This window comes from Sardina pilchardus, chromosome 12 (assembly GCF_963854185.1).
Source record: "Sardina pilchardus chromosome 12, fSarPil1.1, whole genome shotgun sequence".
Taxonomy (NCBI): Eukaryota; Metazoa; Chordata; class Actinopteri; order Clupeiformes; family Clupeidae; genus Sardina; species Sardina pilchardus.
Genome location: NC_085005.1, coordinates 8,759,577 through 8,774,840, shown reverse-complemented (window position 1 = coordinate 8,774,840; position 15,264 = coordinate 8,759,577). Strand labels below are relative to the sequence as shown.

The following is a 15,264-nucleotide window of genomic DNA, read 5'->3' as shown; positions in this document are numbered from 1 at the left end:
ATAGAACTTTAGCCTTTGATCAAGATAGAGTTAGTTATGGGTTCACGTGTCAAAACAGGGAGGCCTTGTGGTTAAGCATTGACGACATGTGTATAGTTTTACAATCTTAGGGCCATGTGCATGCCCACTTGCTCCCCCTGTTTTTCAAACACATACTGTACACTCACACTCTTTTGGAGCAGTGGTTCTCAACTGGTCTTGCTTTGGAACCCACAACTTTCCATGCTTTTGATTATTTTTTGTCGGTCAAGCCAACGGATACAGTGATAACGCAAAATGGCACGTTGGAACATGCTGATGTTTGGCATTACATTGGTTAAGTCTTCAACTCCTAATGTCACCTTTCAAAGCCATACTGGACAGGTTTGTCACTGACAGGGGTGCTTTGTTTCCATGTGGCACTTTCTCTCATGTGCCAGCAATTCAGTGAACACCACACACTGGGGTTTCTGTCCCAATCTGTCTCAATTTAAGTGAATCCATATATTTTATTTAAGTGTTTTAACCACAAGATCCACAACCCACCCAGAATGGTTCTGCAACCTACTTTTGGATGATGCACCAGTACACTGTTTTAGCACTTGTTTCTGGACATAGTAGCTATATCTAAATATGATGAATCCATCCAGGAATGCCATGTCAGACTATATGATAATTACATCATCCAACAGAGGACAGAGTTAAACTTCTCTACAGACAACACATTTCTGAAAAGCACAATATGTTCAGGACAACTTGCCCATCAGTGGCAAGATCATAGACTGACTTGCAAGAGGATGGACATGGCCTTGGCTTTGTCACTAGAGGGCAGAATAGACGAGTCTTAAAAGAGGTTGGAATTCAAGAAAGCAGGTTATGTTAGGCCAGGATTAAAAGAAAGGATATGTGTTCCAGGAAATTAGTGACTCAGACTTTGGTGACTGAGTCTTGGCTCAGTACAGTTCAGTTTTCAGTTGACATTTTTTTCTTTTAAAAGTTATATAACCTACCCTACTCAATATTTCTTTGATGCCATCCTTTGAGCTGGTTAGAAATCATATTGTTAAATCAGCTGAAATATATCTATAGTCTGTCAAACGGCTGTAGCCTACTGTCTGTCGGGAGAAAACCATAGACACTGACCCTGCAACAGCGAAGGTAAGGCATGTTGCCCCACACACACGGCACGTAGCCTATTAGTTCTAGCCACTCCCGAGATGAACCATTGGGAAGGGTCATGCTGTTGTGTACGGGGCTAAGCTAACACTAGCTTGAGGCTAGTCAGTGTTGACTGCCAACCACCTTCAATGTTCACCTTTACTGGATTCGTACAGCTGGCGTTAGTAAAAAAAATATATGACTTGTCCAAATCAACAGCAGGTAAGTTGTAACCTAGCGTTATGTGAGAGACGATTTGCACGTTCGCAGCGCAAGGACTAACTGTTGTTGTTACTACTAGCTGTCAGTTTGTTATGCGAATCTAGTACGCGAACAGTACAGCCAGTTAGTGAGTTAACACTTTTCATAAGCCCTGCTAACGCGTGGACATGTCGAACAGCCCTGTTTTTAATTGCTAATCACTAATGTATAGGATGACATTGTTTAAGTAAATGGGGTTAAGCCAAGTGGACCTAGATATTTTGCTTTAGTAACCATTTTCTGTTTACTTCATTTGGTCATGGCGCATACACTGCTGAACGAGTCAGTACTTCCAGAGAATGTCACTGATCAAACCGGCTGGTACTTCTTAATGTGTCGTTAATGTCAATGTTATTATGAGTTTAACGAGTTGATTACATTGCGTCCCTGATATGACTGCACTTAAGCTAATGTTCGTTTGTAGATGTGTGCATTACCATTTTGTTAGCCCCCGTGTGTGCGGTTTGTTTTCGCTGTTGTCCCTGTTTGCTCTATTGTTACCGAGAATAATGTGGCAGCATCAGCCACTTGATGTGTGGCGATGCTGTTTGTCACTGCACGAGAATACCAATGTGTATAAACTTTGTAGTAGACTACGCTAGGGATCGATCCGTCATGTCATGCAGGGTGGTCAGAATTTCAGTTCTGCTTTTTGTGGGTTTAGCGGCCAGATCCCTGCGAAACGACTCGTGCTGCGGACTGGAGTCAGCTGATTCTTATGTAGTTTCTGTGTGTGTGTGTGTGTGTGTGTGTGTGTGTGTGTGTGTGTGTGTGTGTGTGTGTGTGTGTGTGTGTGTGTGTGTGTGTGTGTGTGTGTGTGTGTGTGTGTGTGTGTGTGTGTGTGTGTGTGTGTGTGTGTGTGTGTGTGTGTGTGTGTGTGTGTGTGTGTGTGTGTGTGTGTGTGTGTGTTGTCTGATCAGGCGTAAGGAATAAGTGGACCTGGGCAGCGCTGGCCATGGGGAATACCAGTGGCCATACCGGCGGCATGCGCATCCCCTCAGGGAATGGCCCCCACCAGGTGGGCTGCACAGATCTCATGGTGGGCCATACCATAGAGGTAAGAAGATGTAAATAAAAATGTAAATCAGGTTTCTAAGCCAGGCATGCGTGTTTGTGTGTCTGAGCGAGAGAGAGAAATACCATGACTCTGAGAAATTACATGAACCTGTCCATGGAGGAACTCTCATTAGTATTACCATATTGAGGTATGACATTAAGGGATGTGACTGTCAATGGTGTGGCTGTATCTTCCTTATTTTCCAATAGTTGCCTGCAGCTCTCCTTATTTTTGCCTTTGTCTCGGCATGACTAGGCTGACTAGATTTCTGATTCCAGACATGTGACAGGACACTTTTTTCGTTAAGCCCAAAACTCAAAGGGGATTCTGCGGTGTCACCACCGTGACAATTTAGTAAATATTGTTTGCCTATGTAAATGCACAACTTCTGTGCACTGTCAGTCAGAGAATAGCGCCTGCACATACCTCAAAACACACATGCATAGTCCATTGTTCGTCTCCTAAACATTCCTCACCCCTTATCCAGACATGCATGAAAACATTTAACTCACAGCCATAGGTCATTTTGAGAATAATGACTTTCTATTCGGCATTGTCGTACTGAGGTGTTGCAATGTTTAGAGAGATACATTGTAACGTTGGCTGCAAAGATAACATGCAGACTGCTAGCCTATAATTGACTGACACGTTCACACACACATTATCGAAATCATATGCCGGACATTCAGGCTATAGTCTTTCTACATGGGTTTAGTTAATGGTCGGGTTCGTAATTGCTGACAACTGGGACACTTCAATAGTGGTTGGTGTAAACGGGACATTTTAGTGTCCCTACAGACTCTCCTGGTTAAACCAGGACGTCTGGTCACCCAAAGCACGACTCATAGCTGACATAACTTTGTATTTGTTGATACTGTAATGTTCTCACATCTTCCTGGTCAAACACAGGAACACAAAACAGAAGTGAACTGATCAAAAACACAACACAAAAACGCATTTCACCATCTCTGACCAATATTGACTTATGCAACCCAAGTCAACGACACTGGGTTTTGCAAGGCGGTTTCCTTAAGCCTACAATTTTGGCTGACCTCATCTGAGACGGTCATGCATATCCTGGTGAGCGGTGATATGATGTGAAAATCATAGTTCAGATCTGATGCGAAAAGTTTAATTTCAAGATTTAATTTGACTTTTGTAATACTCTCTCAATGCTAAATATTATTCTCTTCTTTCTATCACTAAGAGATTATGGTATTTACAGTATGCTTTTAAAAACATAATTAATATGTATAACAATCTTCTTTTTGCTGTATTCAAGGGTACTTTCCTCAGGCTGTACTATCCATGCACTACTTATGAGGACTCGGAAAGGCCAGACTGGATCCCTAGTCAGGAGTATTTTAACGGCCTGGCTGACTTCATGAAGATCAACCGCTCACTCAGTGAAAGAATCTTTAGCTACCTCTTTGGTGAGTATTCTGGATATATTTGGTACCATTAAAAACGTTTTTGTGATATTCTTTTTGAGAGTATGATACGATATAACTGGTTGAAATGATCATGATTATTAGGGTAAAATGTGTCAATTTTGGTACATACCGCGGTGTTTGAAGTCACTGTTCTGCTAGTCTAACAGTTGCTGCGTTTACATGAGAGCTTTAATTCCGAATAAAACCAAGTTAATTCTGAATAAAAGTTAATTCCGCTTTAAAAGAGACCATGTAAACGCTTATTCCGCTTGAAAATGATTATTCGGAATCAAACTTAATTCCGATTTAAGTGGTTGGTTTATTCCGATGTTAAAGCGGAATTAACTCCCCTCCTTGATCATGTAAACCTTTATTCCGATTAAAAGTTTATTCCATTTGTTTGGCGCATGCTCGTAGAAGAGGAAGAAGACGCGCATGCTCGTTTCATTGATAATTCGGCTCCGTCTTCTTCCCCCCTTCTCCGACAGTCTTCTCCCCCTCAGCTAGCAAACGTGAAGCTTGACAATATTTTCGAGCTGCCGGTTAAATAGTAGGCCTATTATCAGAATTACTGTGAAACCCGTTTTCATTATGTTATTGTCCATGCTGTAACGTTAACCCGAGATGACAAAAAAGTTGCTAGCCAGCTAAAGTTTGTTTTCTTCCGGTAGGCCTTATTAGGCTACGTTCATGCGCCGCCTGTCCAATCGGAACCCTTCCCGACCCTCAGACGTTCAGCGGAATACAATAAAGCGTAATTAACGTATGTTCCAGTGGCCACGTTTACATGATGTTTTTAATTCTGAATTAGTTTATTCAGAATTAAATAGATCGGAATTAAAATATTCTCCTTCGAGTTTACATGGAAATAATAATTCCGAATTGGCGTTTACATGGAACATACGTTAATTACGCTTTATTGTATTCCGCTGAACGTCTGAGGGTCGGGAAGGGTTCCGATTGGACAGGCGGCGCATGAACGTAGCCTAATAAGGTCTACCGGAAGAAAACAAACTTTAGCTGGCTAGCAACTTTTTTGTCATCTCGGGTTAACGTTACAGCATGGACAATAACATAATGAAAACGGGTTTCACAGTAATTCTGATAATAGGCCTTCTATTTAACCGGCAGCTCGAGAATATTGTCAAGCTTCACGTTTGCTAGCTGAGGGGGAGAAGACTGTCGGAGAAGGGGGGAAGAAGACGGAGCCAAATTAGCAATGAAACGAGCATGCGCGTCTTCTTCCTCCTTGTACGAGCATGCGCCAAACAAACGGAATAAACTTTTAATCGGAATAAAGGTTTACATGATCAAGGAGGGGAGTTAATTCCGCTTTAACATCGGAATAAACCAACCACTTAAATCGGAATTAAGTTTAATTCAGAATAATCATTTTCAAGCGGAATAAGCGTTTACATGGTCTCTTTTAAAGCGGAATTAACTTTTATTCAGAATTAACTTCGTTTTATTCGGAATTAAAGCTCTCATGTAAACGCAGCAAGTCACTGACAATATTGCCGATGCTCAACACAATGTGCTGTAATAGTATTTTCAGAAGGTGTCAGATGTTTTTTGCTGTCAATTAAGTAAACTGACATATGGACTAACATATGGACTGCCAACTAGGGTTGCAAAGGGGTGGAAAATTTCCGGTAAATTTCCGGAAACTTTCTGGAAATTTCCCATGGGAAGTTAAGCTGGGGAATTTTGGAAATATTCAAAATGGGAAACTTTTATGGAATTACAGGAAATTAGGGAATTAATGGGAATTTACGGGAATTTAGTTTTTTACTAGCAGTTTACATTAGCCAAGACTGCCGTGAACACTGACTTAACTCGACTTGTTACAAAAATGTGTAATGAATTTATTCTAATCCTCGGTTGGCCAAAAAATGCCGATATTACATACATGTATGACCCCAAACCTCACAGATTGTGATTATTTTAAAAGTGCCAAGCTAAATCAGACCAGTAATATGACCATATGATTATTAACCATCCCATTAGAGCTTATGCAAAATTACGTTCTTCCATTTACATGAGGACAACAGTGAAGTTCGCAAACTTCCCCCAGTTTCGCACCAGTTATTCCCACATGAGATAACGTTTGCAATGACGTTTTCACCGGGAAAATTAGGTTTCCCATATGTCTAGTAGCTAGGGGTGGCACGGTTTTTGAAAAATGCTCCGAACCGTGCGGTTCGCATGTCACGGTTCGGAGTGTGTGTTCGTCGTACGGTCCTACGGTTCAGGCTAGTTATGGCATGCGCAATTGATTCCCATATGTGACGACGTGTTTCCCTTACGTGCGAGAGTAGGAGTATGGCGTTTTGAGTGCTGCGCGCAAGGTTTTAGAAATGGCAAGTGCAAGAGATCATCCCTAGCGTGGTCAAACTGATGCACCTGACCCTGCTCGGGTGGAAGCATGTTCTTCCGCAACTGTAGACTATGCGTGCAACTTCACCAAACAGTAGAAGTAGACTCATTCTCCTTGCGCGTTCAATGGACACCCGCCCTCGACATGCACAGTAATCCAAATAGAACATTCACAATCGTGAACGCAATGTTATGTTGCTAAAATAACGACTAGTCTTCACTTCATGGATGCAGCAACGCACTTGTTTATTTTCTCCAAAACCTCACACAATTAGCACGCACCTACGGTGGCCTTACAGTGTCAAAAGTGCAACGTAAAACAGGCATCCAAAGTAATAGAATTAGAACTGTAAAAGTATGTATGTATACTGTATTACATGAACACAACACGCAATGACGCACAGAAGACGATTAGCTAAATTACTGTTAAAAACGGTTAGCATCATTAGAAGGCTATTGCATTCAAGTTGACTGACCATCTCAATACCAATGTTTTCAACTCCAAAGCTTAAAAGGGCCTGTCCCAAGGAGAAAAAGTATTAGCTTACCTTGAAACGGGGAAACTGAACAGTCCAACCAGTAGGTTATGATGAGCTTAGCCTGCTACTTTGTTTACAATATTGTGAGGCTTCAGCCAGACAGCTGAATTTAAGAGGTGGAGTTATAATGAATAGTAGGCTATATAATCTGCATAAAGTTTGCTGTTATGAATATCAGACATGTCAGTGAATGTATAAATAATTACATAATGTGTGTGTGTTTCAAATAAAGACAAGCTTTACATCTTGTTAAAAAATCATTCACACTATATGAAAGGAGAGCGATGAAAAGGCGATGCAATGAAAAATATGGGTGGACGACCTACATTTTGTGCTGGTGCACCATCCCTGCCAAATAAATTAAAAGATTGTTGAAATCATCAATGTCTTCCCTCTTGCTTTATCAAAATCTCAACTGAAGCTTAAAGTTTCCTGAGACAATAATGTGCTTTATGTGAAGTCAAATTCAGTTTGTGCATTATTACATGATAACTATTCTCTAAATCAGCGGTGGCCAACCCGCGGCTCGCGAGCCACATGCGGCTCTTTGCCTCCTCTCGTGCGGCTCGCGGCTGCTCAACTAACGTTCTCACTTCTCCTCGGACTTAAACGTTTTCTTTTTGAAATAGCCTTTATTTCCGGTAAATAATAATTAATGTCAGAATTTGATTGTAGCCTACTGCCAAAAGTAAGTATTAATAGTTAACAATAATAATTTTACCGTCATTATATATGGATAGGAATTTGCCAAAAAGAAGCAGACGTGTTTATTCTCAGCTACTGTTGCAATCAGGAATACCCGGAAGCTAATCGTAAGTAGAAGGAACACGTGCCATTAAAAAGGAGGTTGATATCGTTTTGTAGCATAACCCCTCTGGTTATGTCAAAGTAATCAAAACAAAAGCACTCCGAGATCGCAAACCTCCGCCTCGCGCATCCTGCTTAACATCTCGCGCCTCCGCTTAACATCTTGCTTAACAGACAAACCCCGATGAAAACATAACCTCATTTGTGGAGGTGATATGTTTCTAGCCTACACGTTAGTTTGGTACTTGGTATGCCACTGATTCATAAAGCTTCAAACCTGAACATTTCCTACATACTTTTGCAAGTAGGCTACAAGGTAAATGGCTATAGACGTCAGTCACTCGTTTTCTTTTTGATTATTTGACGGTCACATTTAATTATCAGTTGTTGGAGCATTGCTCATGGTACTTCTTAAGTCGGTTGTGGAAGAGGAAGAAGGCGACACCAGGCTTAATGTTCAGGAACATTTACTGAAGTTATACGTGCATCATTACAGTCAGGAACAACACCAAGCACTCGAACTTCCTAATACGGTGGCCGTCATATATCAAAACTAGAATAGTGCAATTCCTACTACGGTGGCCAGCAGATCAAAACGACTTCAATACATAACAGTACTAAGTCATTCAGTGAGGGGGAATTTGATGTGTGTCTGATCTTTGTTGCTTTACTGATCATTTTTCAATGATCATTGAGCATCTGCCAAGTGTCTTACTTTAAATGAAAAACAAAGGAGCTATAGCCTAACTGTAGGCCTAATGTTGTGCTGTTGTAGTATGGACACCTTTTTTGTTGTGCGGCTCTTTTGAGTTTTGTGGATTTTTTTTTGGCTCTTCATGCTAGACTGGTTGGCCACCCCTGCTCTAAATACTCTAGCCTAATTGTGGATGATTAAGCTATATGCTGAAATATGTTTCTGGAGTGTTAAAGAGTAAAAGAAAAAATAACAACAAGAACCGTACCGAACCGAAAACCGTGACCCTAAACCGTGATACGAACCGAACCGTGGATTTTGTGAACCGTGCCACCCCTACTAGTAGCCTATGTTGATTGTTGTGTGCATGTAATTGACCTGTGTGCAGGGTAGAAATTCAACTGAATTTGCATTAAATCAGGTTGTTTTAGCTAACATTATGCTGAGAGATGGGTTTTTTCCAACTACATTAAGGTCTCTGTCATATACTGACTTGCCAGATACAATATTTCCAGTTTATTCCCATTAATTCCCATTTATTCCCGTTAATTCACGTATATTCCCGTTAATTCCCATGGAAAGTTTCCAACTTTGAAAATTCCCGGAATTTTGCAACCCTACTGCCAACTGATATGTTTGTGTGAACTTGAATTTGAAACATGGTCTGCATGCACAAAAAGCCTGCTGTTGATTACAGTTAATGATGGCACTAATCACACACCTGTATTGAATCTAACATCCTGTTCCTCAGCAGTTTGTTACGAATATGTGTACTTTCTCAAGTCTTGCAACTTTGTAAAAAATTAATAGAACTACAAGCTAGGCTTCTTTGATGACTTGTTACTTAACCGATTTTTCTTTGTGGTCAATCAGGGGCATGTAAAATCCCAGCTTTTTGGAATGCTTCATACAAACCATCTGGAAAGTGTCCAGTGGTTATCTTCTCACATGGACTGGGTGCTTTTAGGTAACCTCTCCCTCTAACCTCAGAGTATCTTAACTAGCAGACAGGGCCCTACAACTGTAAGGTTATATTAATAAAATGTCACTTTTTGTAGTGTGTGTTTTATTAAAGTGAGTGTATTAAGAGGATGTTGATATGCGCCGAGATGAACTGCATGAAGTCGAAACAGCTAAAACATATTTTAAACGTCTTCTGGTTTCCATAGGACTTTGTACTCAGCCATATGTTGCGAGCTGGCCTCTCAAGGGTTCATTGTTGCAGCTGTGGAGCACAGGTAACATTTTCAAATTTATCTTTGAGGGAAAATAATCACGTGTGGTAAATTAGGTCAATTCTTAGAGTGTGTGTCTGTGTGTGTGGTGATGTGATGGAGTGGACACTAAAACCACTTATGCCCTCAATCAGTGAAAAACATTCTGCCATGAATACCTGACTCTACACACAGACGCATAGAGGAGCAGCCAGCCTTTCCTATATGCCCCATGTGGTGTTTATGTTCCTAGACATATGAAGAGGCTGCACACAATGAGACAAACTAGGTCATCACATTTCCATTGGAAGGGGTGGTGGGGGCAACAGAGCCTCTCTGACAAACATAAAGGTCAGCGTGGGAATGTGGTCACTGTATATGTCTGTCTATAGACTGATCCATGGTAGCTGCCTGGAACACATTAGTCTAGTCTCTGAAGGGCCCCAATGCCTGAATGTAAAGTGAAAGCTAATTTTGGGTCGAGCAGAAAAACGCTATACTGGGTTTGCTAAGTGTTTGTTTAGTTTGACACAGTACAGAGAATCTATACATTTTATCATCATGTGGTCAGGAGAGTGAGCTTTTTTGCTCTTCCTTTTGATTTCTTTTTTTTTTGCATTAATAAAGACTGTTGTACAATAGGCCTGTATGTTTCCCCCTTATTTGTAGTTGGGTGAAAAAAAGTTTGATTGTCTAGTAGTCACTATTTATCCAAGGGGACTTATGATTGTTTTTCTATGAGTGAAGGAAGACCGTAGTATCTCAGTGACTAAAGCCGATTTTAAAATAGTGATACACCTTCACACAATCTTTTTTAATTTACTTATTTTTTAAATTATTATTTTGTTTTTAAAAAAAGGGACGAATCTGCATCTGCGACATTCTATTTCACGGAGAAGGCAGAAGCAGAACAGCAGAAGGAGCAGGTTTCGTGTAAACGACCCAGCGTGAACCCCCCTCATCTGGACCTGCAGTGGATGTACTACAGACCTCTGAAACCTGGGGAGAATGAGTTCCCCCTCAGGAACAAACAGGTGCCATTTACACTCACCCAAGGCCACGGACAGAATAGCAAACAGTAATCAGGAACAAATTTGCATGAAAATTTGTGATGTACGATATATGTGATTATTATCTTCTGTACAACTTGTACAGGATGTGCACTTCATGTTCCAAAACCAACAGGAAATATCAATTATTACATTAATACAAGGTAATTTAGGTTCAGATGAGGACATGTTCACTCTTGTGATCCTGCTGTATTTTTGTTTTTCTACAAGACCATATTTAATGAACTTTAAAAGATAAGCTGAAAGAGTACCAAGAAAGTTTTTTTTTTTTCCTGACGGCTGGAATAATGAGATAAGAGACCAAAGGAAATATTAGCCATCAGTGTGAATTTGTAAATATGTGCTTGTTTAGAGCTTTGTATCTGTTGTTGAATTGTTGCTATAAGGTCAAGCAAAGAGCTGACGAGTGCATACGGGCTTTGGACTTGCTCATCGAAATCAACTCTGGAAGCCCTGTGGAAAATGTTCTGCGCACCCAGTTCGACTTCACAACATTGGAGGCAAGTGTCACAAGATATCCTGTATGTTTAGATTGTTAAGGTGGAGCAAGATACTCCATCAGAGGCCACTTCCGGGAATCCAGAAAATGGGGGCGGGGTTGTCAAAATTCCCCGTTATGCAGGGCAGAGTTCCATTGAAGTCTATGGCCTCTTCTCTGCATACAGGGGGGCTTTGACCACCGACCACCCCCCCACCCCACCCCCCGTAATCTCATGCAAGTTCCCAGAAGTGACTTCTGATGAAGTTTCTTGCCCCGCCTTAACAATCTTTGTTAATTCTAGATAGAAAGATATACTTTATTCATCCCCAAGGGGAAATTACAGAAAAGTAATGCCACCGAAGTGTCTTTAATGTATTTAATTTGTACTTTCTTTGCTCCTTTCTGGACAGAACTCAATGGACCTGTGTAAGATAGCTATTATGGGCCATTCCTTTGGAGGAGCCACCGTCATTGAAGGTCTGTGTAAGGAAGGCAAATTCAAGTAAGCACCACACAATTTCATTAACTTTTTTTAGATTGTGAAATTTGATATCGGAACAGACCCAATTATATGTGACTGACATTCCATTTGTGACTGGGAAAACCCATCACATGGTGAAATCTCACCAACTGTAGATTCTGATAACAGGATGTGGCTATCAGAGTCTTAAAAGGTGATAAGAGTGGTTGAACGGAGTATTTATCCATCTGTGATGTTACGTATTAGACAAAATGTTGGTTGGGTCTGCAATGCTTTAGAAGCTTCCTAAATACCTCCCTAAGAAAGCTATGCAGGAGGTGGGGGATGTTAAAGTCTAGTTTTGCACCTATTTGGCATCCTTTCGGGTATAACTACCAGCCTCATTATGAATTGGGGGAGGGGATGGGGGGTCAGAATGGTCACAAAGACAAGGTAAAAATGTTTTTTGATTCAGTCTTCTTGAAGTTGGTGACATTTCACCTGAGAGGGTTGAAACGGCGCAGTAATCAAGAATTGTTGCTGGGGTTTCCCAGATTCCATCACATTTGGGGTAATTTTACTTTGAAATCTGGTTACTTAAAGGTGTGGTGTTGCACTGGACACGTGGATGTTCCCAATAGATGAGGAGATCTTCCCACGAGTCAAGCAGCCCATCTTCTTCATAAACTCAGAGAAATTCCAGTGGGCTGGCAATATCTCACGAATCAAGAAGCTGGACTCTGCATTCATTCCCCGTAAAATGATTACGATCAGGTTTGCTAACTATATCTGCTGGTTGTGCTTAAAGATTCTCTGCAGTCCATCAAGAATGTAATGGTCATTCAAATGTTTCTACCAAAAGAGGGCACTGATCAGTAAATGGGGTAATGTTACAGATTAATTTAAAGGAACACTTCACCGTTTTTTTCATATTAAACTATGTTATTCGCTTAATTAAGACGAGTTGATACATACCAGGATCCAAACAGAGATGAAGTTAGAAGTGATCAAACACCTCCATGTTTTCCCTATTAAAATACAGTTACACGAGTAGTCACACGACCAAGTATGGTGAGACAAAATAAAACGTGGTGCATTTCTAAGCCGGTAAAAGGGATAACTATATTGTCTGGCGGAATAATATTGGGAGCACTTAGACTCAGGCGCAGTAATATCCTCACTCCAAAGTGAAACTGAAAGTGCAAGAGTGAGGATATTACTGCGCCACACAATATAGTTATCCCTCTTACCTGCTTAGAAATGCACCACGTTTTATTTTGTCTCACCATACTTGGTCGTGTGACTACTCGTGTAACTGTATTTTAATAGGGAAAACATGGAGGTGTTTGGTCGCTTCTAACTTCATCTCTGCTTGGATCCTAATGAATACATTGGGCTAGCTAAGTGCTATCAAAGTTGCGCCCCGCGCCAGAGCCAGTGAGTGTACGCATTGAAACGTGAGAGGTATGCATCAACTCGTCTAAATTAGGGGACTAACATAGTTTAATGTGAAGAAACGGTGAAGTGTTCCTTTAATTGGATAAACTGACAAAAAGAAGCCTTCACAAAAACAAAGGATTCTCCTGACATGACATGACATGTATGTCACATCTTTAAAACTAAGATGCGTGTTGTCTTTCAAAAATGTTAAACACCAGCTGTGGAATTGCTGAGTAATTTGGTCACTGTGTTAAAATGTTGCAACATCAGGAGAATTGTTTTTTTATTTATTTATATTTGTAACTACGTGCTTCATGATTGGCTCCTCCGCTCCAACAGGGGTACAGTGCACCAAAGCTTTCCTGATTTCACCTTCCTGACGGGAAACTGGCTGGGCAAGTTGCTGAAGTTGAAAGGGGACATTAACCCATATATTGCAATGGACCTGTGCAACAAAGCCTCTTTGGCATTCTTGCAGAGACACCTGTGTGAGTTGATTTATTATGACATGCATTCTTTGCACATTGCTAACAAATGCAAGATAATGCCACACATCTAAGATCATTTAATTACTTATCAGCTTAGTTTAGTTTTGTATGCTTTATGTAGTTGAGAGAATGCACACTTCCTGAGACTTGAAACTATCAATGTTCACAAAACTATAGTGTTTACAAAGTTAAAATGATCAATAGATGATAAATGATGGCAATTCAAATTTAAAAGGTTTTTTTTGTATTGCAGCTATCGAGAGAGACTTTAATCAGTGGGACCCTCTGATTGATGGGAAGGATGAAAACTTAATTCAAGGCACCAACATTACTGTACCGCATTCGTCTATATGAACTGTATCCTCTAGGCAGAGAGCCTTTTGCTCCAAAAGTTGTTTTGTATTCACAATGTAACTGGAAATGAATGGGGAGCAAAAAAAAAAGAAAGGCCAGCTGCATACACTCTAACAGGGAAGCTACACCAGGCTCATAACTGAAGCATTTTGTTTGCGTTGTGTCTGCTGCGACAATTAGCTTCCACTATGGTTTTTATGCTTTGCAAACGGAACACTTAAGTTACGCACCAGGTGTGGCTCCCTGTTACTCCACTCAGTGGAATATTAACGGTCCAGCCCAAAATGTGTGATTTTTATGATCAGGATAACGTGTGATGCTTCTTACATGGATGAGTTTTAAATTACATGTATATCAGTACCACTATTTTTGTTTCTACAATTTTAAATCATACTCAATTTTTTTTTTTTTTCTTAGGAAGAATAGTATGTATTTGATGGGTACTTGCATGTATATTATGTACAATAAGGCTGAGCCAATGCTGGGAGAACATTTGGTTGGTTATTGCCCTGAATTGCAGCTGTGCAGGTTTACCATCAGTCAGACTTTAATATACACCTTTATGAACTGGGCCGAGAACATTGGAATATTCTGCTCATTAGTATTTCTGCTCTAATAAATGATCGATTATATGAATTTATGCCTTTATAGAATATGAATGAAATCTGTTCTGTGGGTTGAAGTGGGTTAAGGTGTTGTAAAATCATTGGACAGTGCTCATTAAAAAGGATGCAGTCTTCATAAGACAGCTACACAATTTCAAGATAAGCCTTTAGAAAGGTATCATTTTCACCAAGATGGTGATCAGTATTCACTAACCTACAACTGTGCCTTACTCTGGTTCCTCACCTTAATTTCAACATATTTTCTGTTGTAATCATAAACACTATGCCAAATCTTATTTTAATAGTATTGTATTTTCAGTATTCATACGTTGTGCTATAAATACAAAAATGCATCTGTATCACTTTCCTTTCAGCTGACTGAATCAAAGTCTCTCCACAGCCATATTGCACTCATCATGCATCTATTCGGGCAACAAGGCTTCACAACACCAATCTTGTTCCAGTAACAACACATAATTGGCATGATGTATTCACAACACACCACATGATTGGCACAATGTATGGCAAAATTATTCATATGTCGACTTTTTTTGCCACGTAAGGGGCGGGATATGTGTCGACAACTGCCATGCTGGTGTTACAAACTGCGTTTCCCTGCAGTTTGCTCCATGCATTTCTGTGGAGGATTTTTTGAGTGCTGTGTCTTCTAATTAGAAAGTCTCTGATTGAATTCCATGTGATAAAGACCTCAGATGCCATCCATATCCTTTTCCTCAACTATAATAAAACATTCATTTGTGATCCTTTTAAATAAGACATTCATTATATGTTTTCATTGTACTTTAACATTGTTGATTAAAATGGAAATATATATATATTATATCTGG

The 15,264-nt window shown here is 40.3% G+C and overlaps 1 protein-coding gene across 2 annotated transcripts; it reads left to right on the top strand.

Moving 5' to 3' along the window:
* Positions 1-925: 925 nt before the first annotated feature.
* Positions 926-15,254, top strand: pla2g7 (phospholipase A2, group VII (platelet-activating factor acetylhydrolase, plasma)). Of its 2 annotated transcripts, none has more exons than XM_062550212.1 (11): positions 926-1,137; positions 2,319-2,455; positions 3,738-3,888; positions 9,178-9,271; positions 9,474-9,542; positions 10,378-10,552; positions 10,975-11,088; positions 11,480-11,571; positions 12,133-12,303; positions 13,309-13,457; positions 13,711-15,254. In XM_062550212.1, the coding sequence occupies exons 2-11, from the start codon at positions 2,354-2,356 to the stop codon at positions 13,809-13,811; spliced, it is 1,218 nt and encodes a 405-aa protein (XP_062406196.1). In that variant the 5' UTR covers positions 926-1,137; positions 2,319-2,353; the 3' UTR covers positions 13,812-15,254. The 2 variants fall into 2 exon arrangements, with proteins under 2 accessions (XP_062406196.1, XP_062406195.1); XM_062550211.1 differs by lacking the exon at positions 926-1,137 and adding an exon at positions 1,185-1,359.
* Positions 15,255-15,264: the final 10 nt, after the last annotated feature.

Coding starts and splice junctions, on each gene's coding strand:
- pla2g7 (XM_062550211.1), top strand. CDS start 1,287: ATGTTCACCTTTACTGGATTCGTACAGCTGGCGTTAGTAAAAAAAATA. Junction 2,456..3,737: donor TGGTGGGCCATACCATAGAG/GTAAGAAGATGT, acceptor GCTGTATTCAAG/GGTACTTTCCTCAGGCTGTA. Junction 13,458..13,710: donor ATTCTTGCAGAGACACCTGT/GTGAGTTGATTT, acceptor TTTGTATTGCAG/CTATCGAGAGAGACTTTAAT.